Source organism: Myotis brandtii, unplaced genomic scaffold, assembly GCF_000412655.1.
Source record: "Myotis brandtii unplaced genomic scaffold, ASM41265v1 scaffold64, whole genome shotgun sequence".
Lineage (NCBI taxonomy): Eukaryota > Metazoa > Chordata > Mammalia > Chiroptera > Vespertilionidae > Myotis > Myotis brandtii.
Window position 1 is genome coordinate 3,820,864 of NW_005370460.1, and position 18,832 is coordinate 3,839,695.

General features: G+C 51.1%; 2 protein-coding genes across 4 annotated transcripts in view; one reads left to right on the plus strand and one right to left on the minus strand.

Moving 5' to 3' along the window:
- Window positions 1-928, plus strand: part of DCAF6 (DDB1 and CUL4 associated factor 6) — a 74,445-nt gene extending 73,517 nt beyond the window's left edge. The window contains exon 22 of the mRNA XM_014528529.1: window positions 472-928. Within this exon, the coding sequence (XP_014384015.1) occupies window positions 472-536 (65 nt within the window). The 3' untranslated portion in view covers window positions 537-928. The remainder of the gene's footprint in view (window positions 1-471) is intronic.
- A 2,151-nt stretch (window positions 929-3,079) lies between these two features.
- GPR161 (G protein-coupled receptor 161) overlaps window positions 3,080-18,832 on the minus strand; it is a 39,175-nt gene continuing 23,422 nt past the window's right edge. For all 3 annotated transcript variants that reach the window (XM_005880507.2, XM_014528539.1, XM_005880508.2), the window contains exons 4-6: window positions 17,113-17,217; window positions 8,975-9,094; window positions 3,080-8,032 (exon numbers count right to left, since the gene is read on the minus strand). In XM_005880507.2, the coding sequence (XP_005880569.1) occupies window positions 7,767-8,032; window positions 8,975-9,094; window positions 17,113-17,217 (491 nt within the window). In that variant the 3' untranslated portion in view covers window positions 3,080-7,766. The remainder of the gene's footprint in view (window positions 8,033-8,974; window positions 9,095-17,112; window positions 17,218-18,832) is intronic.

Below are 18,832 nucleotides of genomic sequence, written 5' to 3' on the forward strand. Positions count from 1 at the left end.
ATAACAAGAAAAAGTTCCAGTATCCATTATAGACAAGATTATATTCACCAAACAAGTGTTCGTCACTGTTCACTGACCTCATGAGTGAAATGTCCCATATGCTGAGCATCACCTGTCAGTTCATGACAACAATGACCACCCTCATGGAGCTCCAGCCTTTCTCAGCAGGCTTTCTGTAATGACTTACCCAGGCCACACCACTGATATACGGTAAAGCCATCTGTATGGTTTTAAAAAATGTGTGTTTACAATGACATCCATTTTCAAAGTTAATAGTGTTGTTTCCTTTATTTTATAAAATTTCCCAGTAGAGGCAAAAATTAGGTATGTACACAGTGGTGAACTGAATTTTACATAATGGTGTGTTGAGTTCTATACATTTTAAGCAGCTTTAAATAAAAGGCATTGAAGATGATCTTAATCATAACCCTAAACGTATTTCTTTTAGTGAGTCTCATATCTGTTTTCCAGACCGGTTGGAGGGTGACCGATCAGAAGGCTCCGGTCAGGAGAATGAAAACGAGGATGAGGAATAATCAACTCTGAGTGGCCAGCACTTGGGATGTTTTGATATTTGTATAAGACACTTATATTTTTTTCTTTACAGAGCTTCAGTGCAATTTTAAGGTTATGGTTTTTGGAGTTTTCCCTTTTGCGGGGGATAACCTGACATTGGTGTGGAGTGATTGTGTGCATGAACTTGGGAGAGTGTGTGAAATAAAACTAGCAGAATGTTTTAAACCCTAGTTGCCATGTATGAGGAGTGCTAGCAACGAAAGTGCAATACTGCCAGTCTCCACCCGGGGGAGCTTGGATCAACGTTGAAGAGCAGTTCTCATGGTAGAGACAATGTTGGTTCAAATAAATTTCTACACTTGCCATTTGCATGTTTGTTGCTTTCTAATTAAAGAAGCTGGTTGTTGTAAGATCTCCTGAATTTGACATTGTATTTGATGCCTTGTTACCCTGGCCCCTATTTTCCAGTCTTTCCTGTCACATAAGACTGTTTCTCTATTCTTCTCTAGTTGTAATCATCTTTTCTGTTTTGACTTGTGTGTGATAGAATCACAGAGAAGAGAATTATTCATGTCTCATTCCAAAGTACTTCATCTTCACCACCAGTCATCATCTTAATGGTCATTGAGACCGTGTTATCCACAGACAGGAGTCAGGGCCAGCAGAGACCAGGGCGTCCGGGGTTCCCGTGCTGTAGGAGCACAGGCTAGCTCTGGGGGCCCTGGCTTCAGGTCCTCCTGACTGCAACCCGATTTCAGCTGAAAGCTGTGACCATCCTGTCTTCTACATCCTAGCCTTCCTTAACTCCAGTGTCCACTTCCACTCCAGCCATCAACACCCCGGCCTGTATCTTATAGGTTATGACCTGAATCTGTTCCTGTAGACTTAACCCTTCCGTCACCCTCCCTGCCCACTTTTAAATTGTCATCCTTTTCTTCGGCTGGCCCATGAGGCTCATAGGTGTAGCCAAGCAGAGCATCCCTCTCCAGTGTGGAGACCGGGGTCGCTCCTCCCCAGGTGGCTGCACACCGGGTGCCCTGCTGGCAGGTTGGCTTTGTGGAGAGAAGAAAAGCCTCTTCAGTTGGCTCAGTAACTGGAGCTGGACTTCCACACCTGGCCCTTGCCCTGGATGCACACACGTCTCCACGTTAGAGAACGAGGTAAGTGGGTGAAGGGAAGGAATTAGAGTTTTAGCCAAACAGGACAGCTGACTTGGCTACAGGTGACTTCTGGAAAGTGCCAGGGTCCTAGTTTCTGGTTCCCAATTAGCTATGTGACCTGGGGCCACCTGACTTGTCTGGGCTCCTGCTCCATCTCCCGTGAAGTGGAGGCGATCAGATTTGCATACCTATGTCCTAGGGGCCGAGTTAGGGCCCCATGACACCCGGAGGATGAGGGGCTTTACAGAGCAACTGAAAACGCTACTGTCAGCACATCCAGGACATCATTTCTCACTGAAATGAAGCAGAAGCAGGGATTCTTAGAGAGTGTTGGAAAGCTGGCAGGACAGAGGCTACTGGAGGACTCCATCGGGTCAGGAGTAACTGGCAGGAAAAGCAACCGAAAATCAAAATGGTCTGTGTACCCTCTGTGCAGGATGGGATGGGGGGGGGGGGGCAGAAGTATATGGGGCCTGACCTTTGTGCTCAGTTTTGCTCAGAACCCAAAACTGCTGTAAAGCTGTTATTTTTAAGTGATTTTTTATTGATTTTTAGAGAGAGAGGAAGGGCGAGGGATAGAGAAACATCAATGAGAGGAACATCATTGATTGGCTGCCTCCTGCACGCCTCCTACTGGGGATTGAGCTCACAACCTTGGGCATGTGCCCTGAGTGAGAATCGAACCATGACCTCCTGGTTCATAGATTGATGCTCAACCACTGAGCCACAGTGGCTGGGCTATTATTTTTTAATGGTATTTGTCAAAGGAATTAGTTCTCCTACTTTAGGTGATTTTGTAGAGTTTGGTGTGTTACATAGGCACAGGGCGAACCAGACCACAGTCCAGGGGCAGAAAGAGGACATGTTCCGGGCAGAGTTAATAGGTCCCGGCCATGGCGCAACGCATGCTGGGGGCAGGACGTTAGGCAGCTGGACCCGGGGCTCACCCACACATTCAGCAAAAGGAACTGCCTTCAGTTGTGGCCAGTGAGGGCTCAGGTGGAGGTGCTGGGTTTTATGCCCTGAGGTGGTTTTGAGTCACTGATGATCACCACACCCCCTTGACCTTGGTTATGGGATGAACATGTGGAGAGCCCCTATAAAGTCTGGGTTAGGAGTATTTGTTCTGTATTGGACAATATTCCATGAATCTCACTGTCTTGGGGGTATTATGAAAACGCATGGACAGATGTACCCAGGTGACTGTGGTATGGATCACCCCCCCCCCCCAAATTCTGCAATAGTCGGTCCTTCCTGCTCAGTCTCCTTCCTCTTTTTAGCCCTTGGGAAGGGGGAAGGGAGAAAGGAAAGGGGCTGTGGGAAACTGGAATATGGGGTAAAGGGGGAACACCCAAAACCCACAGTCCACAAGTCCAAGTACAAATTCACAATTTCCACATCTGTACACGTGCCAAAAACATTTCATCAGGTGAACACAGCTATGCTAAATGCACTTTTACTTGTTTATAAATATTGATTTATAATAACTCTAAACATTGTCTTGTTTTAAAAAAACAAAACAATAATTTCAAGTGAAATGTATTTCCGGACTAGCTTGTCATTGTTTTGTTTGAAGGTTGGTTTTTAACCACGTTTGCATCCAGGGTTCCATCGCCAAAACACAGCCCAGGACTCCCCTCCGCAGGTCCACAGCTGGACCCCTGCGCCCGCGCCAACGGCTCCTCCCACTGCCCTGGGGTGGCCCTGCCTGCCCAGGCCCAGGAGGGTCCTTGCCCCGGGAGGGGCCAACTTGCCTGTGATTGGTGACATTGCAAAATGGTGGTGTCAAAAGGAACAGCAAGTGGCCTGGAATTCCTAAGCTGTTACTATTGCTCAGGAGCATGCTTCCTGGGGAAATGAACAGCTCTGTGTGTTAGACCCTAAAATAACGCGGAGCAAAATGGTGCCCTGCTGGTCTGCAGTCGAGTGGGTCTGTGCTACGAGTCCTTCCGGGAACCCAACCACGTCCCCCGCGTCTGTGGTTTCTGCAGGCCCGGAAAGCAGGTGTTCAGCCTCCAGGCACTCACTCCGTTACCAGCTCTTCCTCCACAAGGAAGCCCGCCGGCCTGCCTCCTGGTAATGACTTCACTGTTGCTCGTCCTCGAGCTGCACAGCTGACTCCTTCCTCTCAGTCACGTGGCCAAGACCCGGCACTGGGCCCTGACGCTGGTGTCATGCACCTCGAGACCATGGACACTTCTTCCCTTCCTAGGTCCCCCTGGATTCTGTCTGTCCCCAACCCAGGAGTGTCCACTCCGCCTCCTCTTGTCCATATACGACTCAGCCATTTTCCTTTGCTTCAGGTGAAAACGGTGATTTTCCTCCAGCCCCCCAGGGTTCACCTTGGGGTTCTGCACGCACTGGGGTAGCAGCATGGACTCCTGTCCCTGCACTGACTTCCTCAGGGTGGAGGATCGGAGAATATGAACCCAAGAGCCACCGCCACGCAGTCACTGTCCTGCGGGACGGAGCTGGCCGCAGGGCCCAGGCCGAGTCTCCTCCGGGGCGTCTCCTCTGGGCCGGGAGGTCGAGCTGGTGCCGTGACACGGGGTCTGCACCAGGCCCCAGGCCATCACCTTGGACAGACACTGTGCTCCTCAGACCTCTGCAGCTCCCAACGCCCCACACCTTCCCCTCCTCTCGCGCTCCCCTTCCTCACCATATCCCTTCCATCCCAGGTCTTGTGCTGCTCAGCAAACAGGACCATTCCCACTGCAGAAGCCTCAACACCTCTGACCTAGGATAACAGCTCCTGAGGGGTCCCTATGAGACAAGAATAGGACACCCGCCTAGTCATGGACAGGACCCCAGTGGCTCGGCACCACTGTGTCCCACGTGTGGTGCGGGAGCTTTAATCCACGTAACCTCCCGTGGGGGGGCCTGCATTCTACGTCCCCACAAGAAACAGGTTATGAAACCTCACAGATGAGAAAGCTGATGCAGAAAAATGAACTGGCCCAACACCACCCAACTACTCAGCAGCCGCGTGGGTCTGAACCCAGAACTCAGCCCAGCCAAGTCCGCACTGTTCCCATGTCGCTCACGTGCACGGACACGGACACGGAATGAGAGCCCTCAAGGGCCTAACAGAAGCCGCACAACAGGCACAGAATTCTCCACCGTCAGGCACACAGTAGGTGCTCAGCACCTGCCAGTTCTGGGCTTGCCCTCATAGCCACGCACCCTCAGTTCCTCCCAGACAGAGCAGTGGGGCCAGAGCTGGACACCAGAGAGTATCCTGGGCTCCGTCCAGACACACGTCTCATGTGCAGGTGTCTCAGTGAGTCCGGTGGAACGTATTCCTGCAGCAAACCCTAACAGGCTAAGATCTCTTGCTGCATGGAACACGCTTCTTCCCTCCTGCCACCCCCTCCGCCCCGCTCCCTGGCCGACTGCAAATACTGATTAGTCTCACTGGTCACTCAGGTGGACAGAAGCCACAGCAGCTCCTGGGATGAGAAAACGCGTTAGCACCAGGTGGCCCTGGTCTTGGTCCTCAGCCCTGCCTCTTGGCAGTTGCTTAAGATCTCATAGCTGAGCAGGGGCAGAACCTGCCGCCCCAAAAGGGGTCACACGTGTGAGCAAGCTGGGTGGTCCTTCCAAGGTTGAGGACCAAGGTGGAGACAAGTTCAAAGCCAGAGCTCTGCTGAGGCAAGCCTTCAAGTGTTTCCTTAGCGCTCCCCACTGCTGCCACCTGGTGGCTAAGGTGCTGAACTCCAGTCTTCCCAGGCCAGGAAGCCCAGTGCTGGGGGGTGGGGATCCCAGTGCCTCTGGGTCATAACAGCCCCAAGCCTGGAATCTGGGCAGGCACAGGACAGGGACCATCAAGTGGTGATCTCAACGAAAGGAGCAGAGATGGCAACAGCCCTAAACTCGGTCCTGTCACAACCAGAGACGCAGGACAGGTTGTGGACAAGTGGCCAACAGTCCCACCTGCCACTGTCCATGTAGCCACTGCACAGAGGTATAAAGCGATGGGCCTGGGTTCCAACCTGCACTAAGGGCAGGGTCCCCAGAAACGCCTCTCGGGAGCTTCAGAACGGAGGGGCCTTCCCACCCCTCCCCAACCACCCAGCTCCCTGCTCCCTCCTCCTGTCCTCCTTCTCCCAGGCTTCATTGGCAACTGAATTCTCGATTATGCAAAATATGGTTCTAGCTGCCAGATACCCTCCAAGGCTTGGCTCACACTGCCACCTCCACGGAGCTACACGGAATAGTCACCTCCCCTGGAGCTCACAGTTCTCTCTACAGTAATTACTTGGCTTTGCTGTTTACCAGCATCCGTATCCCCCAGGTCCGTCCCTAAGTGAGTGTGTAAACACGTTCATGCCATTGCTCATGGGCCGAGCTTGGTGCTCTGCACAGGTGATGTGCGGGGCCTGGAGATGAATAAATGAATGGTCCTCAGTAGAAAAGAAGGAAACAGTGAGTCCTTCTGTGATGTGTGGCATTTCCAGATAAGTTTAGATTTAATCCTAGTAAATCCCAGCTAGTCTGCGACCAGCCAGTGCGGACCTGGGGTCTCAGGACTCTCCCTCGAGCCCGCCCAGTGCAGCCCAGGGACACGCACTCCAACCCCCGGGTTCCCAGCCGAATGTGCTGCATCAGAAAGGCCTCACCAGCGAGCCCTAGGTCACGCCAACAAAGCGGTGAAGGTGGTCGCCCTGCTCCACCTCTGTGCGGGCCAGTGGTCAGGAATATGGTCCCTTTACAACCGACAAGTGCTAGGAAGATTAGAGAAAGGAGAGGAAAGCGCTCTGACTGAGGAATGCCATGGAGTGAGAGCAGCCTGACTTGCCCGTCTCCTTAGCAGAACCCGCAGGTGAAGATGCCTCCGCTCCTTCCCTCCCACCCAGAACCGACAGCCGGCCTTAAGCTAATCACCACGAAGGTGCACGCTCCCAGGTCTTGGCAAAGGTCTTTGCAAACTGCAGACTGAGGACCAGCTCCAAGGGTTGGGGCGAGGTGTAACCACGTGAACCCACTGCCCCCCTGGGAGGCGTCTCTCCTCCACGCTGGCCCCTTGCAGGCCGCATTCTGAGCAGACAAGCCGGGGAGCCCGCACACCTGGGCCTGCAGTCTCTGTCTGCAATCACGCAGAAGCTGTGCCAACATGGGTCCGTGGGTCCCTTTTCTTTTCCTATCTCTAACTTACAGAGAACATCAGAGATCGCAGCTGGAAACGATCTTGGAGACCATTCACTCTGACGACCCACTCCCTCATCCCATCTCCCCGGCTGCACAGAGAGGTGCTAGGAAGTGCAGGTGACGTGAGGAAGAAGAGGTGGAGTTGGGCGGGCGTGCAGGTGCTGCCGGCCGGCCGTGTGGTTTCTATTCTGCCTTATCTCCTGTCAATCACACTTTACACACGGAGTCTGGAGTCCTCCATGAAGGGAGTTCCTCCAGCGACAACAGTGTCTCCCCTGCTGCTGGGCACCACGGCCGTCCAGGCGTGTCCTAGCCGAACAGTATAATTCTTGGAAATGAAGCATCTGCCTTCCGCTCCTTCCTCCTGTCTGTTATAGTGGTTTCTCTCTCCCTTCTTTCGAAATAGCAAAGAATCAGTGAAGAGGGAGGTGGCCTGGGGCTGCCCCCGTGAGCACTAGCAGGTGGCTCCAACGATGCCAGGTCATACCCAGCACTGAGGCCTGGGAACTGCGTGGGGGCCCTGCTCCTGGGTTCTCTAGGGACCCCACATGGCCTGCTTCAACCCTGCAGAAGCCTGGGGTGCCCTCCGCCCCAGTGCACTGGAAGAGCCCCCCTCCTGAGCCTCTCTGGGGGGACAGTGAGTAGCAGATGTGAACAAAAGAACATGACCTGCCCTGGGGTTCCCCCAGCTGGTCTTAGGCCCCACCGGTGCCCCACCTCCCAGAAAGCCAAGCCACACCTCCATTTGTTCTGCTTTGTGCTTTTGATGCCTCTGATCCCATCACTGGGATCTAGGAGGAGCCCGCGGGTGGGCTCGCAGACACGGAGTTCCTGGCCTGGACACAGTTCTCGGTGTTTTTTCTGGTGGCTGCACCCCAGATGCCGTTCCTACCCGAGTTCCTAGGGCCCCGGCTCGGTGGGCTGTGGGCCAGTCCGAGGCCCTCATTTCTGTTCCGCAGCTGGAATGTTCCCCTCCTCGATCCTCTGCAGTTGGAGTCTCTGGCTCCCGAGGGCTCGGCTGCCTCCGCTGCCCCCAAAGCCGGCCCCTGGGATGGTCCGGGCCACCATCAAGACCCCAGGCAATGCCTCCTCCCCAAACAGGTTGATTTTGGCTTCCGCCTCGATGGCTTTGGCCAGGCTGTCTGCATAACTGTCCAAAGAGGTGTGCACGTCGGCCTTCACGTGGAGGATGGGGTTCTTGGCAGCTTCTGAGGGAAAGACAGAGCAAGGTTAGCAAGGGGCCAGGCTCCTGTGGAGGGCGCACGTTTCCCAGTCTGGTTGCCTCCTAGGGCCTGGGAAAACGTAGAAGGAGTTAGCTAACCTCAGGTCCTCTGCAGAGAGAGGGTCATGGTGCACCTCTTGCTCCATAGGGTTTCTGTGATAAACCATTCTTGCCAAGATGCTTAGCCTAGGCCCGGCTCACAGAAAAGGCTTGATCAATATTTTCTATTAACCACATTCACATTTTACATCTTTGGAAGAGGTCTTTGGCCGTTCGGCTCCCTGGAGTGTGTGATGTGGGTGGTTCTAAACTTCCCCGGGCTGAGTGCTGAGCCAGTAGGGACGTCTCATCTCTGAACTGGCCCAGATTCCCCAGTCAGGACAGCCTCAGGGTCGGCAGGATACCGCGGTCCAGGAGCCCCACCCAGGACAGGACCCGACAACTAACAGAAGAGGGAGGGGTGTGGGTCTGCTGCGCCCCTCCCCCCCAGAGCCTTCTTACTGTGAACCTCACTGCCTACTGTCCTCCTGACACGTCTCGGGAACAGTGCACCCCCTACTCCTCACATGTGCTGAGCAGGCGACTTCCACCCACTCTTGGGGGGGTGGGGGGAGAGTGGAGGGGCCCTGGGCTCTGCCTCCTTGCACTCATCTGGGAGGACGGAGTAGGTCTGAGCACCTGTGTGTCTACGGAGAGTGCGACAGCCCCTGTTGGCCCAGCTTAGAAGCTTCCAGATCCAATGGCTGGGAAGCCCAAGGACTCGAGGGAGACTGCAGGGTTGGGAGTGGCACAGGGTGGGGGTGGGGATTGGAGGGGGCAAAGGTGGGAGGCCTGGTGTGCTGGATGGGGACGGGGGTGAGCCAGGAGTTCTCCTAAGACCACTCCCTTTCCCTGTGTTGTCCGGAAGCTGTCAGCCACAGACACCAACCTTTGATCTTTTCTACTTCATCCTCGAACGTCACCGAGCTCCTCCTCTTGGGTGGGAAAGTGGAGTGGAGGGGAGGGTGGTCATCAGACGTGTAGTCTTCAAGCAGCATCACGTCCGTCCCTAAGACCAAGGGCAGGTTGCGCACATGGAACGGCCGTCCCAAGTCCTCCTCGCCGCCTCCTCCTCGCCCGCTCTCAACCCCCTTGCATCCCTCTCCCCCATTTATTCCAACCCACAATCCAGTGCAAGAGCTGCTCTGCAGCATGTGCCCAAGAAGTGAACACTGTGCCATCCTATTTCAGGGACTGGGCAGCCAGCCATGGGGCCTCTTCCGACACGGAAGTTACAGCAGTGCTATGCAGGGCTGGGTGTTCCGGGCCACAGCGGGCACACACAGTGTCCAGTGGGCCGGACCGGGCTGGGGAGGGGAGAAGGGCTGCGTGGGAGAGACCGCCCCAGTAAAAGAGCCTGGTGTTCTGCGTGATTCCTCTTACAGTTTGAATTTCTATCAATAATTACTTTAAATGTAAATGGATTACACAATCTACAAGAATAAACTCAAAATGGATTAACAGCTTAAATGTAAGGCCTGAAACCATAAAACCAGAAGAAAAAATAGGCTGTAAACACTTTGTGGTTAAAATACATTGCACTAAGCAAACATTTAAAAAATTGTTTTATTTTTCAATTACAGTTTACATTCAACGTTACATTAGTTTTAAGTGTATGGCACAGTTGGCACACATTTACATAACTTACAATAAGTCTTGCACCTACCTGTCCCCACACACAGTTACTGCAATGTTACTGACTACTAGAGGCCCGGTGCACGACATTCGTGCACTGGGGAGTGGGGGGGGGGGCGGTTTCTCAGCCCGGCCTGCATCCTCTCGCAGTCTGGGACCCCTCCGGGGATGTCTAACTGCCGGCTTAGGCCTGCTCCCCCCCGCCCCCACCCCAAGGCGGAAGAGGCTCTCACCACCCCTGCTGCACTCGCCATCTGTGAGCCTGGCTTCTGGCTGAGTGGCACTCCCCCTGTAGGAGCACACTGACCACTAGAGGTCAGCTCCTGCATTGAGCGTCTGCCCACTGGTAGTCAGTGCACATCATAGGACCAGTTGTTCTGCCATTCAGTTGATTTGCACATTAGGCTTTTATTATATAGGATGTCCTCTTGCTGCACACCACAGCCCTGACTAGTGCTATGACTGCCAATTTGTACTTCTTAACCTCCTCACCTTTTTCACCCAGTCCAACCCCCCTCCCATCTAGAAACCACCAGTTTGTCCTCTGTCCCTATGAGTTTGTTTTTGCTTTGGTTGGTTGTTCTTTTAGATTCCATATAGGTGAAGTCATATGGTATTTGTTTTTCTCTGTCTGACTGATTTCACTTAGCACAGTTCCCTCCAGGACCATCCATGTCGTCACAAAGGATAAGATTTCATTCTCTTCTTTGGCTGAGTAATATTCCATTGTATATATGTACCACATCTTTATCCAATCGTCTATCAATGGATACTTAGGCTGCGCCCATATCTTGGCAATTGTAAATAATGCTGCAATGAAAATGGGGATGCATATATATTTTCAAGTTAATGTTTTTGGTTGTTTTTTTATATGTATACTCAGAAGTGGAATTGCTTGTTCATGTGGTAGTTCTACTTTTAATTTTTGAGAAACCTCCATACTGTTTTCCATAGTGACTGCAACAATGTATAATCCCAGCAAGAGTGCACGAGGGTTCCCTTTTCTCCACATCCTCCCCAACACTTGTTTGTTGATTTATTGATGCTACCCATTCTGACAGGTGTGAGGTGACACCTCATTAGGGTTTTAATTGGCATTTCTCTGATGATTAGTAATGTTGAGCGTCTTCCCGTAAGTCTGTTGGTCATCTGTATGTCCTCTTTGGAGAAATGTCTATTCAGGTCCTCTGCCCAGTTTTTAATTGGATTTTTTTTTGTAGTTGTTGTTTGTTTTTTGGTAAGTTATATGAGTTCCTTATATATTTTACTTATTAACCTCTTATCAGATGTATCATTGCTGAATATTTTCCCCATTAGCTAGGCTGTGCAAAACCTTTTTAATTTTATGTAGTCTTATTTGTTTATTTATTTATTTTGTTTCCCTTGCTAGAGGAGACATATTCAAAAAGATATTACTATGAGCAATGTTAAAGTTTTTACTGCCTATTTTTCTTCTAGCTTTATGGTTTCAGGCCTTACATTTAAGCCTTTAATCCATTTGAGTTTACTCTTGTAGATTGTGTGATACATTTACATTTAAAGTAATTATTGATAGGTAATATAGTTATTGCCATTTTATTATTCATATTTTTTATTATTCATGTTTTTATCTTTTTTCTTCTTTTGCTTAAAGAAGTCCTCTTAACATTTCTTATAATATTAGTTTGATGGTGATGGACTCCTTTAGCTTTTCTTGTCTGTGAAGCTCTTTATCTGACCTTCAATTCTAAATGATAGCTTTGCTGGGTAGAGTAATCTTGGTTGTAGCTCCTCCCTTTTCATCACTTTGAAAATTTCTCATGCCACTCCCTCTGGCCTGTAGTGTTTCTGTTGAGAAATCAGCTGACAATCTTATGGGAGCTCCCTTGTAGGTAACTAACTGCTTTTCTCCTGCTGCTTTTAAGGTTCTCTGTTTTTAAACTTTGCCATTTTAATTATGATGTGTCTTGGTGAGGGCCTCTTTGGATTCATCTTGTTTGGGACTCTTGGCACTTCATGGACTTGTATGTCAATTTCCTTCACCAGGTTAAGGAGTTTTCAGTCATTATTTCATCAAATAGATTTTCAATTCCTTGATCTCTCTCTCTCTCTCTCTCTTCTTCTAGTACCCTTATGATGCAAATGTTGTTACACTTGATGTTGTCCCAGAGGTACCTTAAATTTTCCTCTTTTTAAAAAGTTATTTCTGCCTGGCCAGTGTGGATCAGTGGTTGTGCGTCAACCTATGAACCAGGAGGTCACAGTTCAATTCCTGGTCAGAGCACATGCCTGGTGTTATGAGCTCGACCCCCAGTAGGGGGCAGAAGGGAGGCAGCTGATCAATGATTCTCATCATTGATGTTTCTATCTCTCTCTCCCTCGCCCTTCCTCTCTAAAATCAATAAAAAAATGTATTTAAAAATAAATAAATTAATTAGTTAAAAATAAATTCTTTCTTTCTGCTATTCTAAGTAGGTCTTTTCTGCTACTTTGTTGTCCAAATCACTGATTCAATCCTTTGCTTCCTCTAATCTGGTGTTATTCCCTCTAATATATTCTTCATTTAAGCTATTATATTCTTCATTTTTGACTGGTTCTTTTTTAAAATATTTATTGTTGAAAGTATTGCAGATGTCCCCTTTTTTCCTCCATTGACCTCTCCACCCCGGTCCCTCCTCCTCTGCAGACCTTCACTGCCCTAGTGTCTGTGTCCATGGGTCATGCATATATGCATTTAAGTTCTTTAGTTAATCTCTTCCACCCTTCCCTCTGAAATATATCAGTTTGTTACATGCTTCCATATCTCTGGTTCTATTTTGTTCATCAGTTTATTTTGTTCACTTGATTACATGTAAGTGAGATCATGTGATACTTGTCTCTCTCTGGCTGGCTTATTCTACTTAGCATAATACTTTCTGGGTCATTCCATGCTGTCTCAAAGGGTAATAGATCCTTCTTTTTTATAGTTGCATAGTATTCCATTGTGTATATGTACCACAGCTTTTTTATCCACTCATCTACTGATGGGCACTTGGGCTGTTTCCAGATCTCAGCTATTGTAAGTAATGCTGCTATGAACACAGGGGTTCATACATTCTTTCTGATTAGTGTTTCAGACTTCTTAGGATATATTCTTAGAAGTGGGATCACTGGGTCAAATGGCAGTTCCATTTTTTAATTTTTTGAGGAAACTCCACACTGTTTTGCATAGTGGTTGTACCAGTCTGCATTCCCACCAGCAGTGCACTAGGGTTCCCTTTTCTCCACATGCTCCCCAGCACTTGTTAGTTTGTTGTTGATAGTCATTCTGGTAGGTGGGAGGTGATGTCTCATTGTGGTTTTAATTTACATTTCTCTCATGATTACTGACGTTGAACATTTTTTCATATGTCTCTTGGCCATTTGTATGTCCTCTTTGGAAAATTGTCCATTCAAGTCTTCTGCCCATTTTTTAAATTGGATTGTTTGTGTTCCTTTTGTTGAGTTGTATGATACTTTATATATTTTGGAAATTAACCCCTTATCAGATATATCATTGGCAAAATACGGTCTCCTGTACAGTGGGTTCCCTTTTCATTTTGATGCTGGTTTCCTTTGCTGTACAGAAGCTTTTTAGTTTGGTATAGTCCCATTTTTTTTTTGTCCTTTGTTTCTCTTACCCTAGGCGATGTATCTGTGAAAATTCTACGTGAGATGTCTGATTTTGCTGCCTACATTTTCTTCTAGAATTTTTATGATTTCACAACTTACATTTAAGTCAAGTCCATTACCCATTTTGACTTTATCCTTGTGTACGGTGTAAGTTGGTGGTCTAGTTTCTTTCTTCCTTCCTTCCTTCCTTCCTTCCTTCCTTTCTTTTTTTCATGTACCTGTTCAATTTTCCCAACACCATTTATTAAAGATACTGTATTTACTCCATTGTATGCTCTTGTCTTCATTGTCAAATATTAATAGAGCATATGGCTTGGGTCAATTTCTGGGCTCCCTGTTCTGTTCCATTGATCTATATGCCTGTTCTTGTGCCAGTACCAGGCTGTTTTGATTATGGTGGCTTTGTAATATGACTTGATATCCGGTATTGTGATCCCTCCACCTTTGTTGTTCTTTCTCCAGATTGCTGCAGCTATTCAGGGTCTTTTTTTATCCATATAAATGTTTGGAGTGTTTGTTCTAGATTTGTGAAATAAAAGCCGTTGGTATTTTATGGGGACTGCATTGAATCTACAGATTGCTTTGGGTAGTATGGCTATTTTATTGATGTTAATTCTATCAATCCATGAACACGGTATATTATTCCACTTGTTTCTATCTTTTTCTATCTCTTTTTTCAATATCCTGTAGTTTTCCGAGTAAGGGTCTTTTACCTCCTTGGTTAAGTTTATTCCTAAGTATCTTAATTTTTTTGTTGTTGCAATGGTAAAAGGGATTGGTTTTTTTAGTTTCTCTTTCCGAGAGATTATTGGTGTTTAAAAATGCCACCGATTTCTGGCTGACTGGTTCTTTTTTATGTTTTTCTACATCTTTGTTAGAGTTCCCACTGAGTTCATCTAATCTTCCCCTGAATTACTGAGCATCCTTTTAACCAGTGTTTTGAACTCTGTACCTGGGAGATTTTTTGCCTCCATTTCATTTCATTCCTTTTCTAGAGTTTTGCCCTGTTCTTTGGGACCTGTTTCTTTGTCTCCCCGTTTTGGCTGCCTCCCTGTGTTTGTTTCTATATATTAGCTAAGGCTGCTATATCTCCCAGTGTTTGCAGGATAACCTTACATAGTAGGTGTCCTGAGAGGTCCAATGGTGCAACCTCATTGGTCACCTGAGCCAGGTGCTCCAGGGGTGTCCCTTGAGTAGGCTGTTGGCATGTTAGTGGGTGGGACTGGCCTCGGGCTGACTACATGACTACAGCGGATGAGCTATTGTGCAGGGCTGACCCCATGGGGTTGGATTCACTTTAGTGGGACTCTGGTCCCAGCTGAGTCCACCCTTTGGGTGTGTCATTTGTGGAAGTGGTTGGGTGGTGCTCTGGTGTGGTCCAAAGCTGACCACAGGGTGTGTTGATTCCGAGGCCCCTTGGGAGGACTCCAGTGCAGGCCAAGGTTAGCCCTGTCTGTGCCTGGCCTGGGGCCACCTGGTAGGAGCTACAAAGTGATCTGCAGTTGGTAGCTACCTGAGAGAGGCTATGCTGAAAACTGAGGCTGGCTGCCACTCTTGCTGGGCTTGGGGCCGCTTAGCCAGAGGTACGGGCATGCAGTGGCCAGATGCTGCTTTTCGGGAGTTTGTGGACCTTTGAGAGATTTTGGGAAAGTCTGCAGCATGGGCAGAGCCCGGCTGCTTGTGAGGAACAGCCACTGGAAGAGGTTTGGGTGGTGCACACCGTGTGTGGGATGGGTCTCGGGGAGCCCCCTGGGGTGGTGAGGGGTGTGAGCCAGGTGGATGGAGACCCAGACTTGGCGCCTTTGCCTGTAGGCTGGGTGGGGAGAGGGCTCAACAAAGGAACAATGGCACCTGCTGGCACATTTGTCCCAGAGAGAGCTGCCCCTCCAGACCTCACCCAGAAACCAGACCATGTTGTTTCTCTGGTGTCCCCGGTGCTTCCTGAACTGCTTCCCTTTGCTGGAGCTCAGAGCAAGCGTTCATGACCTCAGGTCCTTAAAGGGGACGCAGCAGCCTTCCATGTCACCCAGGTTGAGTCCCTGGTGATTTCACAGCCTGACACTGTGGGGACTCCTCTTCCTGGGACGGATGCTCTGAGCTCGGAGCCCAGCTTGGGGCTGAGGCCCCTCACGCCTCAGTGGGCACCTCTGCCACGGAGATATGCCTCCTGGTCCTTAACCACTGCGTGTGGGTGTGGGACCTGCCATTCCACGTCTCCGCCCCTCCTACCGGTCTCACTGTGGCTGCTTCTGTGTGTCCTTAGTTCCGGGAGTTCTGTTCGGCTGGTCTTCAGCTGGTTCTTCATGATGGTTGCTCTATACCAGTGGTCGGCAAACTGCGGCTCGCGAGCCACATGCGGCTCTTTGGCTCCTTGAGTGTGGCTCTTCCACAAAATACCACGTGCGGGTGCTCACGTACAGTGCGATTGAAACTTCGTGGCCCATGCGCAAAAGTCAGTATTTTGTGGAAGAGCCACACTCAAGGGGCCAAAAAGCCGCATGTGGCTCGCGAGCCGCAGTTTGCCAACCACTACTCTATACTTTAGTTGCAATTTCTTTTTTATACTTTAGTTGTAATTTTCGTGTGGTTGTGGGAGGAGGTAGGAGTGTTTGCCTACTCTGCCATCTTGACCAGAAGTCTCTCACAATCTTTTAACAGCAGAGTGACTGAGGAATAGTCCCCACACCACAACTCACCCATTCGAAGTGCATGCCGTCCGTCTCCCCCCAGGCTGAAAGCTCCAGGAGGGTGGCTCACCACGGTTCTCTGGAGCCTAGTACAGTGCCTGGCCAAGGGAGGAGCTTGGCAAATATTTGTTGAATGAATGAATGTCAGAGTCTCGGGACCTCTGCTGGCTGTCTGAGAAAGGGGCAGAGACCTTCCCTTCCCTCCAATCACACAAGGGACTCGAGGCTACAAGCGATGGTGTGGCCAGTGGCTCACCCTCTGGGTTGTCAGGTGAGGGGACGTGCTCAGGGAAGATTCTGCGACGGAAGGCCTGTCTCGGTGCCCGCCGTGCCTGCCCCCAGCGCCCCACGACACAGGCTCAGGAGAAGAAACCTCGGTCAAGGCAGAGATCTACAGCTGCCGGCAGCGGCAGGGCAGCACCGGGCCCGGCGGCTGCTGCACCGCCCAGGACTCCATGCGGCGCCCTTCAGGCCAGAGCCCTGGGCGGAAACGCCTGGGGCTTCTCCAGCCGCGTGGAGCCCTGGACTGGTGGGGACACTGCCAGCCTCTGCCCCTGGCCCCCACCCCAGGGCCTGGTGAGAGCCCAAGAACACGCTTGACAGGGACAGATGTGGCACCTGCTTCCCTCCAGCAGCCAGGGGAGATCCTAACAGCACAGAGCCCTGGGATGCACGGCCCCGGGGAAGACGGGGAGGATCTGTGGTGGCGAGGTGTCTCTTCCGGGGACAGGGGCGCAGGGCATGTAATGGTAGTGGCAGGAAAGGGTATCTGCCCTCGATACAGCGATTGCCGTCCCTCATTCACAAATGGGGAAACCCAATGGTTAGCAAGACTGACCTCAGGCCGCCTGACTCAGCAGCCTCCCAGCCTGCACAGGCCGCTGGGAGGCCCCTGCTTTATAGAGAAGGAAACCGAGGCACGGAGGCTCTGCCGAGCTAAAAGCCCCGACGGGGAGCCCTGCCTCTGGCCCCCGCCCCCCCATGCCCCCCCTCCTTCCACCCGGCACAGGAGATGCGCGTCCACCAGTGCCCACACCGCGTCAGGTACACGCGGGAGGCACCGCCGCAGGCTTACCTGAGTCCTGGGAGAAGCTGAAGCCCGTGTCCCCCGTGCTGCTGCTGTGCCCCAGGGGCTGTCCGCCTGCCATGAGCGCCGTGAGGTGTGGGGACAGGCCCAGGTCTGAAAGGCAAAGTCGGCACTGACTGCACAAACCGCGTCCGCCCCACGGCCTGGACCCCCATTTCAGTCCCCTCCGCCTCACCTCCCACTCTCCTATCCCCTCTGTCCTCCTGCAAAGCACGCTCTCAAGCCATTGACAGACAGGAAGCCGTGGCGGCCGCCCTTCCCCACTGTGCCCTGTGCCCGCCCAGGGAGTCTGCATTGTGACATAGTTGACTGGGCCCCCAGAGGGGACCTCCCGTGACAACTCAAACCAACAAGGCAGGTGGGAGAGGAGACGGGAGGTGAACTGTCCCGGGTGATTTTCTGATTAAATGTGGAACCTGGGTGTACATTACCTCCTGAAATCCCACCTGAATGCCAAACAGGACTTTTTAAAAAGGTTTGCACCCCAGAGCAGGAGAGAATGCTTGTCAGCTGGGAGGAGGGAGAGAGAGGCAGTGGGTGTGACCCAGGAGAGAGCTGGGTTGGCGGTGGGAGGAGGCTGGTTCTCAACCTGCGCCCCCAAAGCCCAGGAAGTGGAGGCCCCGGGCGCCTCTACAGATGTCTCTACAGGAAGCAGTGGCCCAGTGTCAGCAGGAGAGGGGGGGACAGGAACCGAGCCTGGCCTTGGAGACCCCAGACAGAGCCCCGTGGACCCTGAGAGCTGGACACTGTGCATTGCTCAGCCGGACCTGCAGCCCAGACGCCTCCCACCAGGGCCTCGTTATGAACCACAAAGGGAAGGCGCAGACCACCAGGCCTGTGAGCAAAGCACTAGAAAGACAGAGATGGGGGGATAACAAGGAAAGAAGAACAATGGGTCTCAGAGGAGACAATGCAGGGAGCTTAAGAAAACAAAAAAGTTGGAATTTTCTCTGAAAGTTGAGAAAACAATGAATCCATGGACGAGGCTGTGGTGACCAGGGAGGTAACAAAAAGGAGCTCTTAGGAATGAAAACCTGAGCTCAAAAGTCAAACTCTGATGTGATGAGGAAGATCTACGGCCTGGTAGACGGAAGGACCTGCTGTGAGGGGCCACCTCTGTTCTCCCACAAACACAGTAGGAGGAAACTCCAGTCTGTACCTTTAACCTGGTTTTTCTTTTTTTAATCCTCACCTGAGGATATTTTTTCAATGGATTTTCAGGGCGTGGCAGGTAGAGAGAAACATCAATGTGAGAGAGAGACATTGATTGGTTGCCTCCTGCATGGGCTCTGACTGGGGCTGGAGATCGAACCTGCAATCCAGGTTCATGCCCTTGACTGGGAATCGAACCTGCAACCCCTCAGTGCATGGGCCAGCCCTCCGACCACTCAGCCACACCGGCCAGGGCTTCACCTGGTTTCCTGGGAGGACAGACACACACTCTCCTCTGTTCTCTGGAGCCAAGGAGGACATGCGATGGTGGAGGGGAGGGCATGACATCCGGGAGATGCACTCTTGCCCAGGGTTGGTGTGGTCGGCTGGGACGAGACCCCACACGACCCTCCCCTCCAGGGTCTTGACCCCAGAATATGACTGTGTCTCAGCAGGAAGCCTGGCTTGGGAAGGAGGCCGGGGACCGTTCACTGCCAACGGGGAAGGCTGAGGCCACAGTGGGTTTGGACACCGTCTCTGAGGCTGCGGTGAAAGC